At 39.3% G+C, this 16,061-nt stretch overlaps 1 protein-coding gene across 1 annotated transcript; it reads left to right on the forward strand.

The window, feature by feature from the left end:
- The first annotated feature begins 815 nt into the window (after positions 1-815).
- Positions 816-15,656, forward strand: ctnnbip1 (catenin, beta interacting protein 1). The gene is made up of 4 exons (XM_077609065.1): positions 816-975; positions 7,896-8,010; positions 9,482-9,572; positions 13,558-15,656. The coding sequence occupies exons 2-4, from the start codon at positions 7,915-7,917 to the stop codon at positions 13,614-13,616; spliced, it is 246 nt and encodes an 81-aa protein (XP_077465191.1). The 5' UTR covers positions 816-975; positions 7,896-7,914; the 3' UTR covers positions 13,617-15,656.
- The last annotated feature ends 405 nt before the right edge of the window (positions 15,657-16,061 follow it).

Genomic DNA, 16,061 nt, shown 5'->3' on the forward strand with positions numbered 1-16,061 from the left:
ACCAAAACTTTAATAATTTAGGAGGGACCTTACAAAATAACAAAGATTTATGAAACGAAACATGAAACCAAACCGGATTAGGGAAAATACGTGGAATCGAGGAGCAAGGTAGCGTGGATGCATGGTAAGGGAATTTAGGCAGATGATGTGACAATGACATTAAACTCAGTGGGGTTTAAATAGACACATCAGGGACTAATTTCGAATTTCGCGCAGCTGCGCAAACACAAAGGCAAGGCAGGAGAGACAAACGAGAGTCGGGAAAAACACTAGAAAGTTACTCCTAACAGAGACAAACAACCATTCACGCTCACACCCATACCTAGGGGCAATTTAGAGTGTCCAATCAGCCTACCATGCATGTCTTTGGAATGTGGGAGGAAACCGGAGCACCCGGAGAAAACCCACGCAGGCCTAGGGAGAACATGCAAACTCCAAACAGGTGGACCGACCTGGATTTGAGCCCACGACACCCACTGTGAGGCCAACGTGCTAACCACTCAGCGCTGGGCCTCCTGTTTTATAATATGTATATTTTAAACCAAATTACTACTGCATCCACTGGTGTGATGTCTGTATATATTTTACATGTTTGTTACATCATGCAGAAGTTAGAACTAGTTGCCCTGTGTGGCACTAGATAACTAGGTGACAATTGGGGATTATGTTTTAATTTATTCAAGTTCAATCATTATAATACACTTTCTGTTGGTCAAATTATGTACCGTGGATTCCAGTGTTTTTTTAGTAGAGGGGTGTTTTCAGTGGATATTTATAGTGACAGACCCAGCCCGTAGGGTGCTGCATGAACAGCGCCCCGTGTGGCTCAGAACAGCATTGCACAAAAGCAGCAGGACCGCTGCGTTGAGCGCTGTGAGCCGACAGGAGGGATGTGACCCCGGAACAGGACGCCCTCCTTCCACCAACACTCCATTCAAATACAGCGTACAAGAAAGAAAAGCTGGACCAGGAGGGGTAAGCTCATCTTTTGTTTCTTCCTAACATCACCGTGGGCGGGTTCGCACTGATTTCGAGAATCCTCCTGCCTAGCTTCTCAGCCATCGAGCAAAGCAGCGGCACCTGGTTGCCGTTCGCACCCAAAGGAACTTCTTCATTCAAGGCTTTTGTCTCGGGCATGCTAGCGAGTTAGCTTGGCTGTTAGCATCGGCTACTTGGTTCCGGGCAATGCGGCTTCAGCGGCTTCTAAATATGTTGTATAAAAAGTGTTTCGATATTGTTAAACGCGAGTCGCGTAATACTCCCGTGTTCCATTCCGAAATTACAATGTTAAAAAAATGGTGAGCAAAATGCTCGCTGCTTGTTAGCGGCATCGCTGCTCCAGTTTGAATGTCCTGCAGTCTGAATACTGAAACCCATCGCTTATATCTTTTTAGGATTTTATTTTTTCCCCCATTCCATTTTGAGTTTCATTTCAATTTTTTAGTAGTTGGGTAAGATCAACGCGTGTCATTGCTGTTAGTCTATTACAATGTATTATACAAAGTTCATTCATTTGTATCCATCTTCTTACAGTCCTACACGCGTCCGCAGTGTTATTGTGGCAAGGCACAACTTTTAAATCATTTAAAAAAAATGTAAGAACGAATATGTAATGTATTGTTTACTTTATTCTACGGATAAACAGACAGGTTAATTGTACCCTTTGTTTGCTATTGGAAGAACCTTTACTTACCTTACTACCTACTTGTCATGATAGGTGGTCTCAAGATAGATAATAAACAATCAAATAATGCATTTTTTTATAACGAATAAAAAAAAAAGTGCATCCTCAGTGTTTGGCAACCACTAGTATGCACAATGTCTTGTAAGCCCCGTTTCAGCTATCACAAAAGGCATCTCGATTAAAAAGAGAGGAGTGCACCAGTGCATCTTTTAATTTGTAATCATGTTTTCCCAACTACAAATGCACCCCGCTTGGTTTTCCTGTGTGCTAATGGCTCAACTCTAAGGCTTTTCTATTTTTGGATCATGCATGCATTGTGCCACCCTGCCTCACAGTGTTCGCTTTCCGAATGTGAGGAAGCTGAAAGCCATTTATGTATTGTAGCTGGCACCCTTTCAGGAGCGTTGGGGAGCGCTGCGCCCCGATGAGGTCAATTTGCTGCAAACCCTTCTGGAAGCGAGGAGCTTTTCAAATATGCTGTAATATGCCAACTTCATCCTGGTTTTCAAATCATCTTCGTAAATGGCTCCTGGAGGCCAGAGTCGCTTGCGTTTTTGGCAGGTGATTTTTAAACCACACTTATCCCACATTTGTTAGTCGGTTGCCCGTGAGATGCAGATCGTATCACAACCCCCTGCTTGGCTTGGCACAGGATTTTGACACACTGTCAGCATGTCCAAGCCATATACAGTGGTACCTCTACATACGAGCTTAATTCGTTCCGGGACTGAGCTCGTATGTCGATATTCTCATAACTTGAACGAACATTTCCCATTGAAATGAACTAAAAACAAATTAATTTGTTCCAACCCTCTGAAAAAACACCAAAAACGGGATATATGATTGGAAAAAAATGTTTTATTTCTTCTAATCGCCATCTATTAACAAAGTAACACATAACTTGTCTACTTAATAGTAATAAAATGTGTTTAATAGAACTAAAATTAGACAGATTTCGCGGAGGGTAGAGACAGCGACATACACGGAGGCGGGGGAGGGACTTTACATGGCGACGCACTCGTAACAACAAACACATTTAAATTAACTTGGATTAATATATACAGACACACTCAAACATACGTTTAATGTAACTTTACACAAAACTGAATTCTAATTTTGTTTTACATTTTTATACCTTCTGGCCGGGTTAGCTGTTTGCCACGCCTCCACCCTCACGTTCGCTATCGATGGGCTGTTTGCTGTTGTATTCCCTTCAAAATATTCCGAAAATGGTGCACACAAATGTCCTCACAATAGGATAACGCACGACCACTTGCCAACAAGAAGTAGTCTTGTATTAGCGATCGCTACGCTGCTCAAAAGAACATCAGGGGCACTGGCTCGCAACTCCCTCTTCGTAATATCTCTGGTCACAACCGCTTTGAACGGCACCTATGATGATGGCATTACAAAGAGAGAGTTGCGACCAGAGATATTACAAAGATGGAGTTGCGGGCCAGTGCCCCAGATGTTCTTATGAGCAGCGAACGAGAAGTAATATAATACTCCTCGTTTTAGCAATCACTCCGGCATTCGCGCTGAGTGACGGAAAAAAAAACTGAAATAAATGCAACGCTCTGCCCAGTGCTCGTAGATATCTGTTATACACGAAAGAGATGCGGCAAAAAAGACAGTGCGGTACAATGATAAACAGCCTCTCATGTCTTGGCCACCTGGCTTTCTAGCATCTCGACATTTTTCTCGTATCTAGAGATAATTATTTGCTCGAAATTTTCCTCGTATCTTGAGCTGCTCGTATGTAGAGGTACCACTGTAGTAGCCTGCTGTGGTCTCTTACTTTGGCTTGAAATATGCATTTTATTGCTCACCACAACATATTCTAGCAAACTGGTGGCTGTGGCTGACAAAATGTTTTCCGGACACTAACTTTTAGCTGATAGTTGCTTCCTTTCCGATGGGAAACATTCATTTTTGGCCTATTTTATTTTTTATTTTGCCACCCTAATCCATTTCTACACCTTGAGAAAAAAATCTTAAACACTTGATATCTCATATGGATTTAGAAAAAAAATGGGACAAACTATTTTTCTGTTCTCTGAATATGTGGTGTTAAAGTTGTACTGTTTCATTTCCTCCTGCACAGATTTTGTGACATAGCTTATGTGTTTTGATCACCTTAGTGAAGCAGTAAAAATATAGTTATGTAACAAATAAATTTGGTCCGAGGTCACTAATTATGACCGAAAATCATACATTAAGTCCAATACGGCGCTTCATCAATTCTTGGAAAGAATAAATGATTTTAAGTCTACCTTTTATAGTCTGAAAAATAGTGATTGATGCTTTGCACTGACGTGCACAGATTTGAAATCTTCCAGCCTGAGACCCCAGGGAGCAACTTCAAGGCTGCAGCTTCTGTTGAAGTTCCTTTGAGCATCCCTCTGCAAGGACTGAGAGAGCCTCAAAAAGATTTAATTATGACTGATACTATAGTAGAACATACTTTATCTTGAGATCGTTCAGGTTTTTAGATCATAATCAACTTATATAATACATATAGTATAAATATGTCTTTAAATATTATTTAATAGATGGATTAAGTTGAATTCTGAAATGTACTGGTGTTTTCATTAACGATGATAGTAGCAAAAATATTTCGTTACTGAACATAATTTTCATGATGTGCCAACGACAAGCTTAAAATCCACTAACATGTACACCCATGAACATCTCAAAGATCTTAGAGATACAAATTATTATTCTCTTATTATTTCTGAATTGAAGAATATACTGCAATTTTAATATTGTATTGTTAATGTTGCATAATTGAGGACAATCAGTCACACCTTCGAAAGCCAGTTTTGCTGCCAATCTGGTTAGTTATGTTGGATTATTTGAGTTCATGCCTCAAGTGGTGACAACAAGACATGACCTACTTATCAATCACGTTTGCACAATCCAGTTCATTGCCATTGTTTGCCAATAGTATAGTCATTGTTGTATTCACGGTCCATGTGAAGAGGTGTCTTTGTACCAGAGCGGCCTGTTGACATCCAGTATTTTTTTTCGTCTTCTGCTATCGTGTTTTTAAATAATACTTCTACTATTTTTTTTATTATGTAATTATTAGAGGGTTAAACAGTTCACATCAATGTTCAGTTTAGTTCACTTGTGTACTGTTTCAGTTTTGCTTTCTACAATTTGCCCACTCAAAAGTTATTATTCTAGCAATGTAAGCACGTTGTGAGCAATGATCTCCTGGGGGAGGACACTCCTATGTCTCAATTCCTGTTTAACTGTTTCCTGGAGGAGTTTGATTGATAAAAACAGTACAATATTGTCGAATCATGTGAGCCGCTGATTCAGCCAAATCGTGAAAGGCACAAGTAGACTGGGCCATGCCTCACTAGCTCACTCTTCCCTTCATGACTCAACAAATGTGAGAGCCTATCACATTACACGAAAGCCTGGGAGCCAACTCAGCTCAGTCACTGTTAATTGTTCATAATGTCTTATAATGTCGTATTTTGATGCTAAATAGTACTTCATTAGTGATTGGACCACTGTGTCATTTAAAGTGTTATTAACTTTCTAACGTCTATTAGAAATGTTGCACCACTGCGATGATGTCCGTGACAAGTACTAAGATCTAGTTTGTCTGTCCTCCTTGTCCAGTTGTAAATCTAAACAATACAATACAGTGAGTGTCCCAGGAATCATCGGGGATAAGGGGTTAATTCTTCGGAGAACAATCCTGATTCTGCTATGAGCAATTCAAAAATAAAATACTTGGTATGTTTCATTCAGTTCAAAGAGAAGTTCTGAAACATTGTCTTTATTTGCGTCTGACCTCATTAAGATCCTTAGTTAACTCCATCTAAAGATGTATTTTACTGTCTAAAGACTTTGTGTAAATGTTTTGAACTCTTTTGTTCCACACATGTACAGTAATGCTGGCTGTGTAGATAGGAGAATGGTGTTTTTAGCTTGGTAAATGATCAAATTTAGTTCTTTTAATATAGTTAGCAGCCTAAGCTTTGTGTAGAAAGTAAATATGTCCTCAGTTTCTAACATCAAGCGCCAACATCAAGAGGTTCCAAATAATTACTCCTTTCATGAAAGCAATAGTCCTCTATTTTATACAGAAAATGAATGTGAAACCGTACAGCCTTTTGTCCTGGCAGAAGCAGATGTAAAAATGTGATCATGTCTCTAAATAGACATGAATATTAATGAGCCTTTGTTGTACAATCACTCCATTCTTGGGGGGAAAAGAGACTCAAGGCAGGCCCTTCAGGCTGCAACTCATTGATCAACCACTTAATCCAAGGCATCGCAGTAGTTTGAATTATTTCAATGTTCTAATTTCTGAAGCAAAGAAGAGTACGGATTAAATTTTTCTGCCAAGTCCTCCACAATGTTTCAGTCGGTAGTACGGGTATTTTATAAACAAATGCATGACAGCTCTACGGTTCTAGACTTCAGCTGGCAACCAACCAGCTCCTGGAGCCTGAACCCTACCTCAACATCAGAGTGAACAAAACGCAAAAAAAGAAAGAAAGAGGTCTATGAGAAAAAAATCCTTACATTATGAGATTAATGTCAGAATATCGCGGGAGTAACATCAAATCGATTTTAACAGAGATGGTTAGCATTGAATGGCCGTGTTTCAATGGCATTAGCGGCAATAGACATCCATCCCAAAAGTCAACACTTGTTTTATTTTGTTTGAATCCCTTCAGATGATGTTCGCAACAGAGATGGTTAGCATTGAATGGCCGTGTTTCAATGCCATTAGCGGCAATAGACATCCATCCCAAAAGTCAACACTTGTTTTATTTTGTTTGAATCCCTTCAGATGATGTTCGCAAATATAACGGCAAAGTAGTAAATCCCATCATTTAACAGTCTTTATTAGATGCAATATTACATTAGCATCCAATCAATTTAATTGATCTTTAAGATCACTAAAAATAAAGAACAAACTCCGATCACATCATGGTGAATCTACACCCTTCACAGTGCCAGACAGTATAGCAGCTCCATCCGTATATCGGCATCTGTATTTGAGCAAGCAAGAGCCTCAATTAACTGTACCCATCCATCAAACAGCCTGTCAACATGTATTAGCAGTCCTTTTATGTAGATAAGAGGCCAAAATAAATTGCCAGAACTGTCAGAATCACTGTGACTATTATAGATGAATTCTGAAGGCTGGAACAGATCCTTTCTTGCATACAAATGTTCTCCTGTCAGAGGTTTTATCCTTTACATTTCATTTCAATATATGAAACTTTTGTCTGAAGCTGTGCTCAAGCTTTTTTAATTAGCATTATCTGCCCCATGCTTTCTGTATGTGATAGGTGAGATCAAATGCAATAGCAGCTGACCTTGTTGTGGGTGTGTATTATCGGATTCTTTTATCGGCTTGTAACAATCCTTCACATGTCCTACCCTTTGCCTATATTTTGCATAGCTGCAGACTGAGTATGAAAATAGGTCATTAGTTACTCCGCAAAGAAGAGATGGAAAGAGCAGGCAGGGGCTGAGATCTGTGAGATAACATGCATCAAATATTAATGAGTCCATGCTGAGGTTTTGGGGGGCGGTCTAATGTTATTATTTTACAAGACTATATAATGCTGAACCTGCATTTGTTTCATTTTTTTTCCAAACATTTCTTGTGTGTGTGTATATATGTGTATATGGGTGAAACAACAAAATCTACGTTTTTGGAAAAAATAAGGATTTTTTTTAACTCACCTGAAAAACCGGGCTTTCCCACTGTGGTTATTTTCGGCTTAGCTACTCTGAATAACATAATGAAATCCTTTTATCAAGATTTTTTTTTTACTGTGTATGCCAAGATGGGAAAACACACATTATTCTCAAAAATATTTTTAGAAATGTGCACGCAAAATAATCATATAAAGGCAGCTGCTATGTGGTTTGTCTGAAATCACTATAAATAAGTGACTATATATATATATATATGATGTCGTGATACGGCGTGGGATCGATTATCACTGTGGCTTTGCGTTACATGAGTATCAAATGCAATGTTTAGATGTAGCCAATATTCAGGTTAAATTCATTGTTCAGTTATATGGTGAGTCTACGGCTTACGTAGCTCATCAAATATACATGTAATAGGTTGTGGCCCATTATTTATTCTTTGTACAGCTCAGTCTTTAACTGTGTGTTAGTCTAACCTAACTGTGTTTCATTATTTGATTGTGTGTTTGTGTAGAGCCACAGGAGCAGGGGGGATGAACCGCGAGGAGGCCCCGGGAAAGTCTCCTGAAGACATGTACATCCAGCAGAAAGTGCGAGTCCTCCTCATGCTTAAGAAAATGGGCTCAAATGTACGTAGAACGCGCCACAATGATGTTTTAGTTCAGCCCATTCTATGTCTGCATCAGCTGATATCTCCAATTGCTTGCGATGTACCATGGGGGTTCATTTCAGCTCATCAGTGGGGCTATTCTTCAAAATTTAATCAACATGATGTAAAAATTTCAAATACCGTGGCTGGGCAGGTTTGTTTGCACAGCAAAACTCCAACAGCTGACACACGCACAGTTTAGCCAACGTGGTTTCTTCTGTAACAAGCAGCAACTGAATGCAATTAACTGATTACACTTTTATATAGTACAGTGGTACCTCGTCATACGACCGCTCGTCATACAATATTCTCGTCTTACGACGGAAATTTCGATCGAATAATTCGCCCGTGATGCGGTCAAAATTTCGTGATGCGACCAAGCCAGGTGGCCATGGCACTGTCTTTTTTGCATCTCTTTCGTGTATAAAATATATCTACGAGCACTGGGCGGACTTTGCATTTCCACACCCGTTCTCCCCCCCACACACACACACACACACACTTTGGTCTACATTTACATACCAGGTAAACAACAATGGATCGGCAGAGTTTTGCAAAGAAAAGATCTGGAATATACACTCGGTAATCAGACACAGGGAAGCGTCAAGTTCCAAACAACTCTTGATGCGTTCATTTTGAAGGCTCCGGCGGAACGTCGGGGTGGGGTCAACCCGTTACAAATGTAAACAAGATTAAAACAAAATTCAGTTTTGTGTGAAGTTACATTAAATGTTGAGTGTCTGTATATATTAATCCAAGTTAATTTAAATTTGTTTGTTCGTTTACGAGTGCCGTGGATAAAGTCCCCCTCAACACCTCCCCCCGCCTCCGTGTGTGTCGTTGCCTTCCCCTCCACGAAATGCGTCTAATTTTACTTCTATTAAACACATTTTATTACTATTAAACCACTCGTTATTTATTACTTTGTCAATATATGGCGAATTAGAAGAAATAAAACATGTTTTACACGAGTGCGTCGTTGCCATGGATAAAGTTCCCCCCAACACCTCCCCCCGCTTCCGTGTGTGTCGTTGCCTTCCCCTCAGCGAAATGCGTCTAATTTTACTTCTATTAAACACATTTTATTACTATTAAACCACTCGTTATTTATTACTTTGTCAATATATGGCGAATTAGAAGAAATAAAACATTTTTTCCAATCCAATATCCTGTTTTTGGTGTTTTTTCAGAGGGTTGGAACAAATTAATTTGTTTTCCATTCATTTCAATGGGAAACGTCCGCTCGAGTTACGAGAATCTCGTCATACGATCTCAGTCTCGGAACGGATTACGATCGTATGTCGAGGTACCACTGTATTGGTAAAAATCTATGAACTTCATCGGTTAGGATGAAAACCTGCACACACTGCGACCTTTGGGTTGAACCGCCATGATTAAAACTGATGAGATCCCCCCCAATTATTTTTACATATATGTACATATATTTACAGCTTACGCCAAGCGAAGAGGCTTTTCTCCGGAATTATGCAGGTGTGGTCCACAGTCAGATGAGCCAGCTGCCACAGCACAGCATTGATCAGGGTAAGGCTGACACACACATTGCAAAGGCACCTTGGGGAAAGTCACACAACTGGAGATTATCTCCTCCACACATTTTCCCTTGTATGTTGACCCCAGCAAAGTTCACAGGATTGTCTGACACAAACCCACACAGTGTCCCACAACAGTGTAGAATTACTTGAGAAATGGTAGCAGACTCTGTAAGAAAATGAGTCATTCTCTGTGCTCTGAGAGCATTTTTTAACATCTGGTTTTTACACTTGTCCCAGGAAGAGCTCTGAATAGCACACGTCTGACCTCTGTCAGTACGATAATGCCTGCGTGGTTGCTGGGATGAGATTTGCCAACAGGTAGCGCCTATGACCACATTTTTGCACCAACTTTTTCCCTGAGTGACTGTCACAGCGTTGCAAAGCTAGACAGACATTCTTTTATTGATACCCTATGTTACATGTTTTTCATGTGTTACCAAGTATTATTCACACTCAAAAGGGATGTCAGGAAAGGCGCTTAAATTACATTCGGACTGTTTCATTATTGTATTTTACTTGACAGTTGGTTTGCTTGTCCTGGCTGTGTTCTTTGCTTAATTCGGAAAACTCGCCATGGAGATATATTAGTTTTAGTAGGGAAAGCCTTAGTGGTATTGAGCTACCTCAATCGGCACACGTTGTGCCGAGTATGTATTATACATCACCAACAGTCACATTTAGTGTTGTTCGGCAGTCTGCTGACCACCTGCGATTGGGCATTAATAAATCATTAGTGTCGTTCGTCTTATCCAAAGGAGCAAGATTAGGCCTCACGGAACAAACTGGAGTACTGTTAATCACTTATAAATGTTCAGTCTGGTGCTCATGCATTGAGGGGCATCAGAGTAATTTCTTTTGAATTCTACAACATCATGTAGGAATCTAGAAAACCAGGTTGAATGATTTGTGTATGATTACATACACTTATATACACAGAAATTCTACTGTCTATTCAAGTCTGCTTAAGTACGGCAAGAGAATCCGTTTAGATACCCCTTGTGCATTTATCTCCCTTCAAAATAACGAAGATTGAGATTTTCACAATCTGACAAACCTGCTGCAGCAACATGTCAAATATTTTCTCTCTCCACTTTTCTCCCCAGGCATTAGCCTATTCTTTCCCAACTAGAGATGTCCTGATTACATATTTTTGCACCTCATTTCGTGGATCTGCCAATACAAAATCCCAACCCGATACGAGCTGCATATGGGTTTCTAATCAGCATGCATAGTCGTGGATGTCAAAGGAAACCCTTTTAAGTGAAAAATAAAGTTTAAAATGTAAACAGTGACACACCTGCAGACATTCTCGCTCTCTCATCATGCGGTATTTTTCTCTTGCTTGCGTCCTCCGGGTATTTCTCAGCTTTGTTGCATATCGGAAAACATATGTAGTATTTTTTTCCCCCAATAATTTGGGAACTTAGGATTTTTTTTTTGTGTTATAGCCCTAAGTTTTAGCCCATGTCCACATGTATTATGCATGTCATAGGAATCTGGGGGAAAAAGTAGCTGTATTAAAAAGTTAAGCATCTTTTTAAATTTATTCCCATTCCGTGGATTTCAAGCACCCTTCATTGGCTTATTCTTTGAAACAGCAAGTCACCCACCCATCTCAAATTACACCGCAATATGCTGATGCTTTAGAATTTGTAAATGTGTTGACGCCTTTAGACAACCGCAGAGGTCATTTGCCTCTTCTGATGGCAGCATCCTGCTGGGGTTCTCGTCATGGTGTAATAGTGTCATGTGTGATGGATTCATCGATTAGTTGGCGGCATGCCAGATAAGGGCACAGCAACATGGCGCCATGCTTTTTAGCCTGGCTACATTAACAACAAAATATAGTCGACCAACCACATTTTGACTTTGACTAAACATAGAGGGGAAAAATACATACAAATTTGCAAGAAATAACAAATGTACATTATACAGCTATCGATCCTACAAATTACCCAATGTTTAGTCTTTTTAGGTAGGTTGCGTTAGGACTAACTTTCTGATATGGCATTTTTAAAGTTATTCTATAGACTCGCTACCCTAAATATATATGTGGGACCTGGACTGCAAAAATTAAATATACAATTTAAAAAAATAGTTAATTGTGTCATTACAGTGCTCTGATTTCAACTTTTAATTCCTATATTTATTTCTTTTTATTTAAACATTTATGTATTAGGACAATTATTTCTTTGTATAGGTTTCTTAAGGTTGCTTAAATTGAAGAACGTTATATGCAGATTATACATTTTAGTCGTTGCCCGAGAGTAAGGCAGAGCAATCGGCTCGTGATACTGCCTTATTTAACAAAGGAAAGTTCTTTCTCCCACAAGCAGTAGGTCGCCTCAACAAAGGTGGAGATCTACGTAAAATAGTTGCCATAGCAACCTTGCATGTCCCGGGAAGTCGGAGGTCCCCTGTGGGTTTTGGTGTTGTTGCGACATGCTGCAGCGGTAGATTGAAATAACAGGAGAGACGGCATGCTAATTACCACAGCTTGTGTCTGATATCTATTTTTTATTTTTGCCTGACCCATCGCCTCATACACACAAATATGGAGTTTGGTTTGAAAGGGTAACCATGAACCTCTCATTTTTGCCTTGCAATGTCATAAAATGGAAACGTCTTGCGTAAGGCTCAATTTCCAATGCAAAGATAAAGGTTGAAGTTCACCCTTCGATAATGATTCATCTCTACTTGTTTTATTTTTTCATTCTTTTTTTGGACACAAGTCATCCTTGAACATTACATTGATCAATCAAGTGAGCTGTGACTCGTTATAAAAATGTGCAGCTTATCCGCTTATTGTCAACTTGACCACACTTCCAGTGGTGTGGGAGTCAAAGCACAGATTGTGACCTAGAACACACTTTGTCCAGTAATAAGTGAACATTTAGTGAGTACAGCTTCCACGTTGTATATTCTCATTTGGTATGGCTGAGTAAAGTATTAGAGCCTTGCACTTGATGTTTCTTGATTTGGTGATTGGTTTTACATGAAAACAAATGCAGCCGTTCTTAATTTCAGAGTCAGTGCAAATCATGATTTGTTTGTTCTCTTGCTTGTTGGGGCTGAATCATGCTGCAAGTGTCATGCAAGGGAGGATCTTGTCTACAACTGGACACGGAGTTGTATTGAAACAAGCTAGAAGAGTTTTGCCCGGAGCATTCTGGCCATTATCGGTCTCCTGGCAACAGGTTTCGGGGGCCCTGCCTGTCCAGTGCGTAAGCCACTGACTCTTTGTGTTACGCTACTATCTCTGGAGGGTGTGTATGTTTGTTTGTGGCCGAGCGAGAAGACTCCAAAAAGTGAAACAGTTCCCACGTTCCCTTTGAACATTGCGCTCAACATTTTAGTGAAGGTCTCCACACCTTTCAGCCATAATGCAATTGTTCATTTCCCAAAAGTGCACCTGCCTTCTTCACACCAGATATTCAACATCCTGCTATGTCCTGTTTCCCCTCTTGCCTACTTTGCGCCTTCATTACCATAACCTGATTTGGTGAGCCAACAAACCCGCGTGAGACGTTCTTCAAAGTTCACATTAAAATCTCCCAACCCCCTCCCAAAAAACATCTAACCAAGCTCCACTTGAATGCCGGACAGAAACATGATAACAGGATCTGCTACTTGTGCCAAATATACGAGGAAGAACTGTGGCCTACTTTAATATCTGCACTGTTATTAAATCCAATTGGCACTTTGGGGTTGTGGAGATAACAGCTTTTTTGTAAGCCCCTCACTGGCCATTGTTTCCTTTCCGGCTGTCCGAAAAGGTGCTGACGGAAATCACTTCGACATTTAGTTCATCAACACAACCAACCAAGAAAAAGACTCAAAAATGAGAAGTCTTTTCAGTGACAGAATCTGTTTGAGCCTTGTCTCATTACCAACCATTGACTTCCCTAATGACAATGCCTTCAATATTCAATGTTGTCCTCAAAACATTTTCTGTCTGTCTCTTTGACCGACAGGTGCAGAGGATGTGGTGATGGCATTCTCACGGTCAGAGACGGAGGATCGAAGACAGTGACTACGACTCAACCCCCGCCCTGTCCTATCCCCCCATAATAACCTATATGTTACTACACAATGATGATGAAGGAGCGACCTGGAAGAGGCAGACAGACCTTTTCTGTCTTGTCTTCCAGTTTGCAGAAGACACTCAAAGCGGATCGCCACGGGTCGACTCCTTAGTCATCTTACATCAAGGTGGATGATGACAGAAACTCGAATTGTATGGAAGTTCATCAAATATAGTTTCTGTTTTGTTTGCCATGTCGGTCAGGTGTTAGGTGGAGTGAAAGCAGTCGCATGCTGTGACGGTCGCGATTGATTTTTGGGGCCTCTTTTTTTTTTCTTTAAAAAGACCAGCTGCTCCTTCAAGAAAGTCGTAGCACAAAGTCACAGGGGCATCACTTGGTTACCGATCATCTAATCGAACGGCAACAAACATTGACCATTCGTTATTGTTTTTGTCCACCCAGGTATAGATTTCTGTTGGTTTTACCCCAGAATGAACACTATCGAGGTAATTCAGGTTTTGTCTAAAACCGCGTTAATTACTACTTAACTTCTTGGTCATAATCATCTATTTCCACACACAATGGGAAAAAAAACATCCCACTCAAATGGGCTTATAGAAAATCAAAAGCTCGCTTTCTACGTCATTTCACATAACGTATGAATATACAGTATATTTTTAATAGGCTACTGTATGCGTGTTGAAATTAATTTGTTAACAGAAATAAGAGCTGAAACCATGTGGTCATGTCACACATTTCACTTGACCAAAAAAACGTTGACAGTTTCAAGAAAAAAACAAAGTAGTTTTAACTGGATTCGTACATGTACACATGGCCTCTATTCTTATTCTTTAAGTTTATTGTGTATGTCTTAATGGTCTTGTGTGTGTGTTGTGTGTTTGTTAATAGCCAGCCTTCCATTCATTACGAATGGCAAATCATCGGTGAGGCACAGATCAGTGTGATGATTTATGCGTGGAACCTTTTTTTTGTGTGTTTTTATTTTATTTTTAATTCTAAACTATGCCCCACTTTGTACTTGTGCTGCTTTTTCTTTTTTTTCTGTCCTGGAACAAGTACAAACAAGAAAAAATAAATAACATTTGAAGACACAGGTGCACACGTGCCCTAAAACATTTTTTGTTTCTGTTTTTAGATTATTGTGACATAAAAAAAATACTTTATTGTACAAATTATTGGGTAAACTGTCATTTTTTTTTTCATTTTTTTATTTAAATTTAGTACATTAAGGCATTTGGGAGGGTGTCATGTTTTAATTTATTGTTAACTGAACAGATTCCTGTTTTTCAAACGCATCGTTCTAATGATCAAAACTATTTGGTCATTTTGAACCACAAGGATCCAGAAGAGCAGAAGTGTGTGCGCGCGTGTGATGTTTGTGATCATACTGTCCTTCTTGCACTACCATTAAATGGAATATTGGCAAAAATAACATTTTGATACACAGATTTGGAAAATTTATTGACTCAACCATTTGATCTTTACAGGAAGCAGGGTGCTTTTCTAGTCACAAGTTCAGTATTTAATGTGTTTGAGTAAGTACACTTTGTATAACTAAATGATGTCATTGTAATTTTTCAAATTCAAGCATGTCTGCTGAGGATTTTTACCTAACCTTGACCGATGCGCTCTTTTATTCCTTTTTTAAGTCCTCACCAATCAATGTTAACAACCGACAGATAAACTACAAAGAAATATCTTTGTTTACATTTGTTGGGGCTTTTTTTTGTCTATGCATCTTTTTTTCTCCATCCTCTAAAGCTGTCTTTCTGTACATTTTGCTTATCAGGGTTGTTTTGCAAACATTATGTTGATGAGTGTGTATGTACGTGTGTGAAAGAGAGTATGCTGCTGTTGGATTTTTACTGTGATTACTTTATTGTTTTAAGAAGGGGGACTTTATATATTGTTTTAACCTCAGTCAGGATTAAATAGTTGTTTATTTTTGTTTTGACTGCTGACAATGTCTTCATCTAAAGCTTCCAAACCTATACCAACTGAACTATTAAAGGCATTTGAAACGGTAACTCTTCTCTTCTGCATTTTTTTCAAAGAGATCCATGCCCGAGACTAACTGGAAGTCGGCCATTTGACTACAGGAAATTTTGGGTGAGTATGCTTCATAGTAGGCAATTTTCCCAAATATGCCCTAGTTATGAAACCTTTGCCACTATTTAATGTGGGCCAATTATACTGTCTTGATTTTGTTTGTTTGAACAAAAGGATTTGAAATACCTTATTTTCTCGCATATAAGCCTTAGTTGTAACTCAAAAAAATGATGACTGACTTAAGGGTACGGCTTATATGCACACAAGGCTTGCTATACTCTTTTTCACCAGTAAAATTTACTGTTTGTTGGTTATTTTCTGTTTTGTAGTAAGAAAACAACCAATACTGGATGAATTAATGTACTATTGTTGGTTATTTTCTG

The sequence above is a fragment of the Stigmatopora argus genome, chromosome 1 (assembly GCF_051989625.1).
Source record: "Stigmatopora argus isolate UIUO_Sarg chromosome 1, RoL_Sarg_1.0, whole genome shotgun sequence".
Taxonomy (NCBI): domain Eukaryota; kingdom Metazoa; phylum Chordata; class Actinopteri; order Syngnathiformes; family Syngnathidae; genus Stigmatopora; species Stigmatopora argus.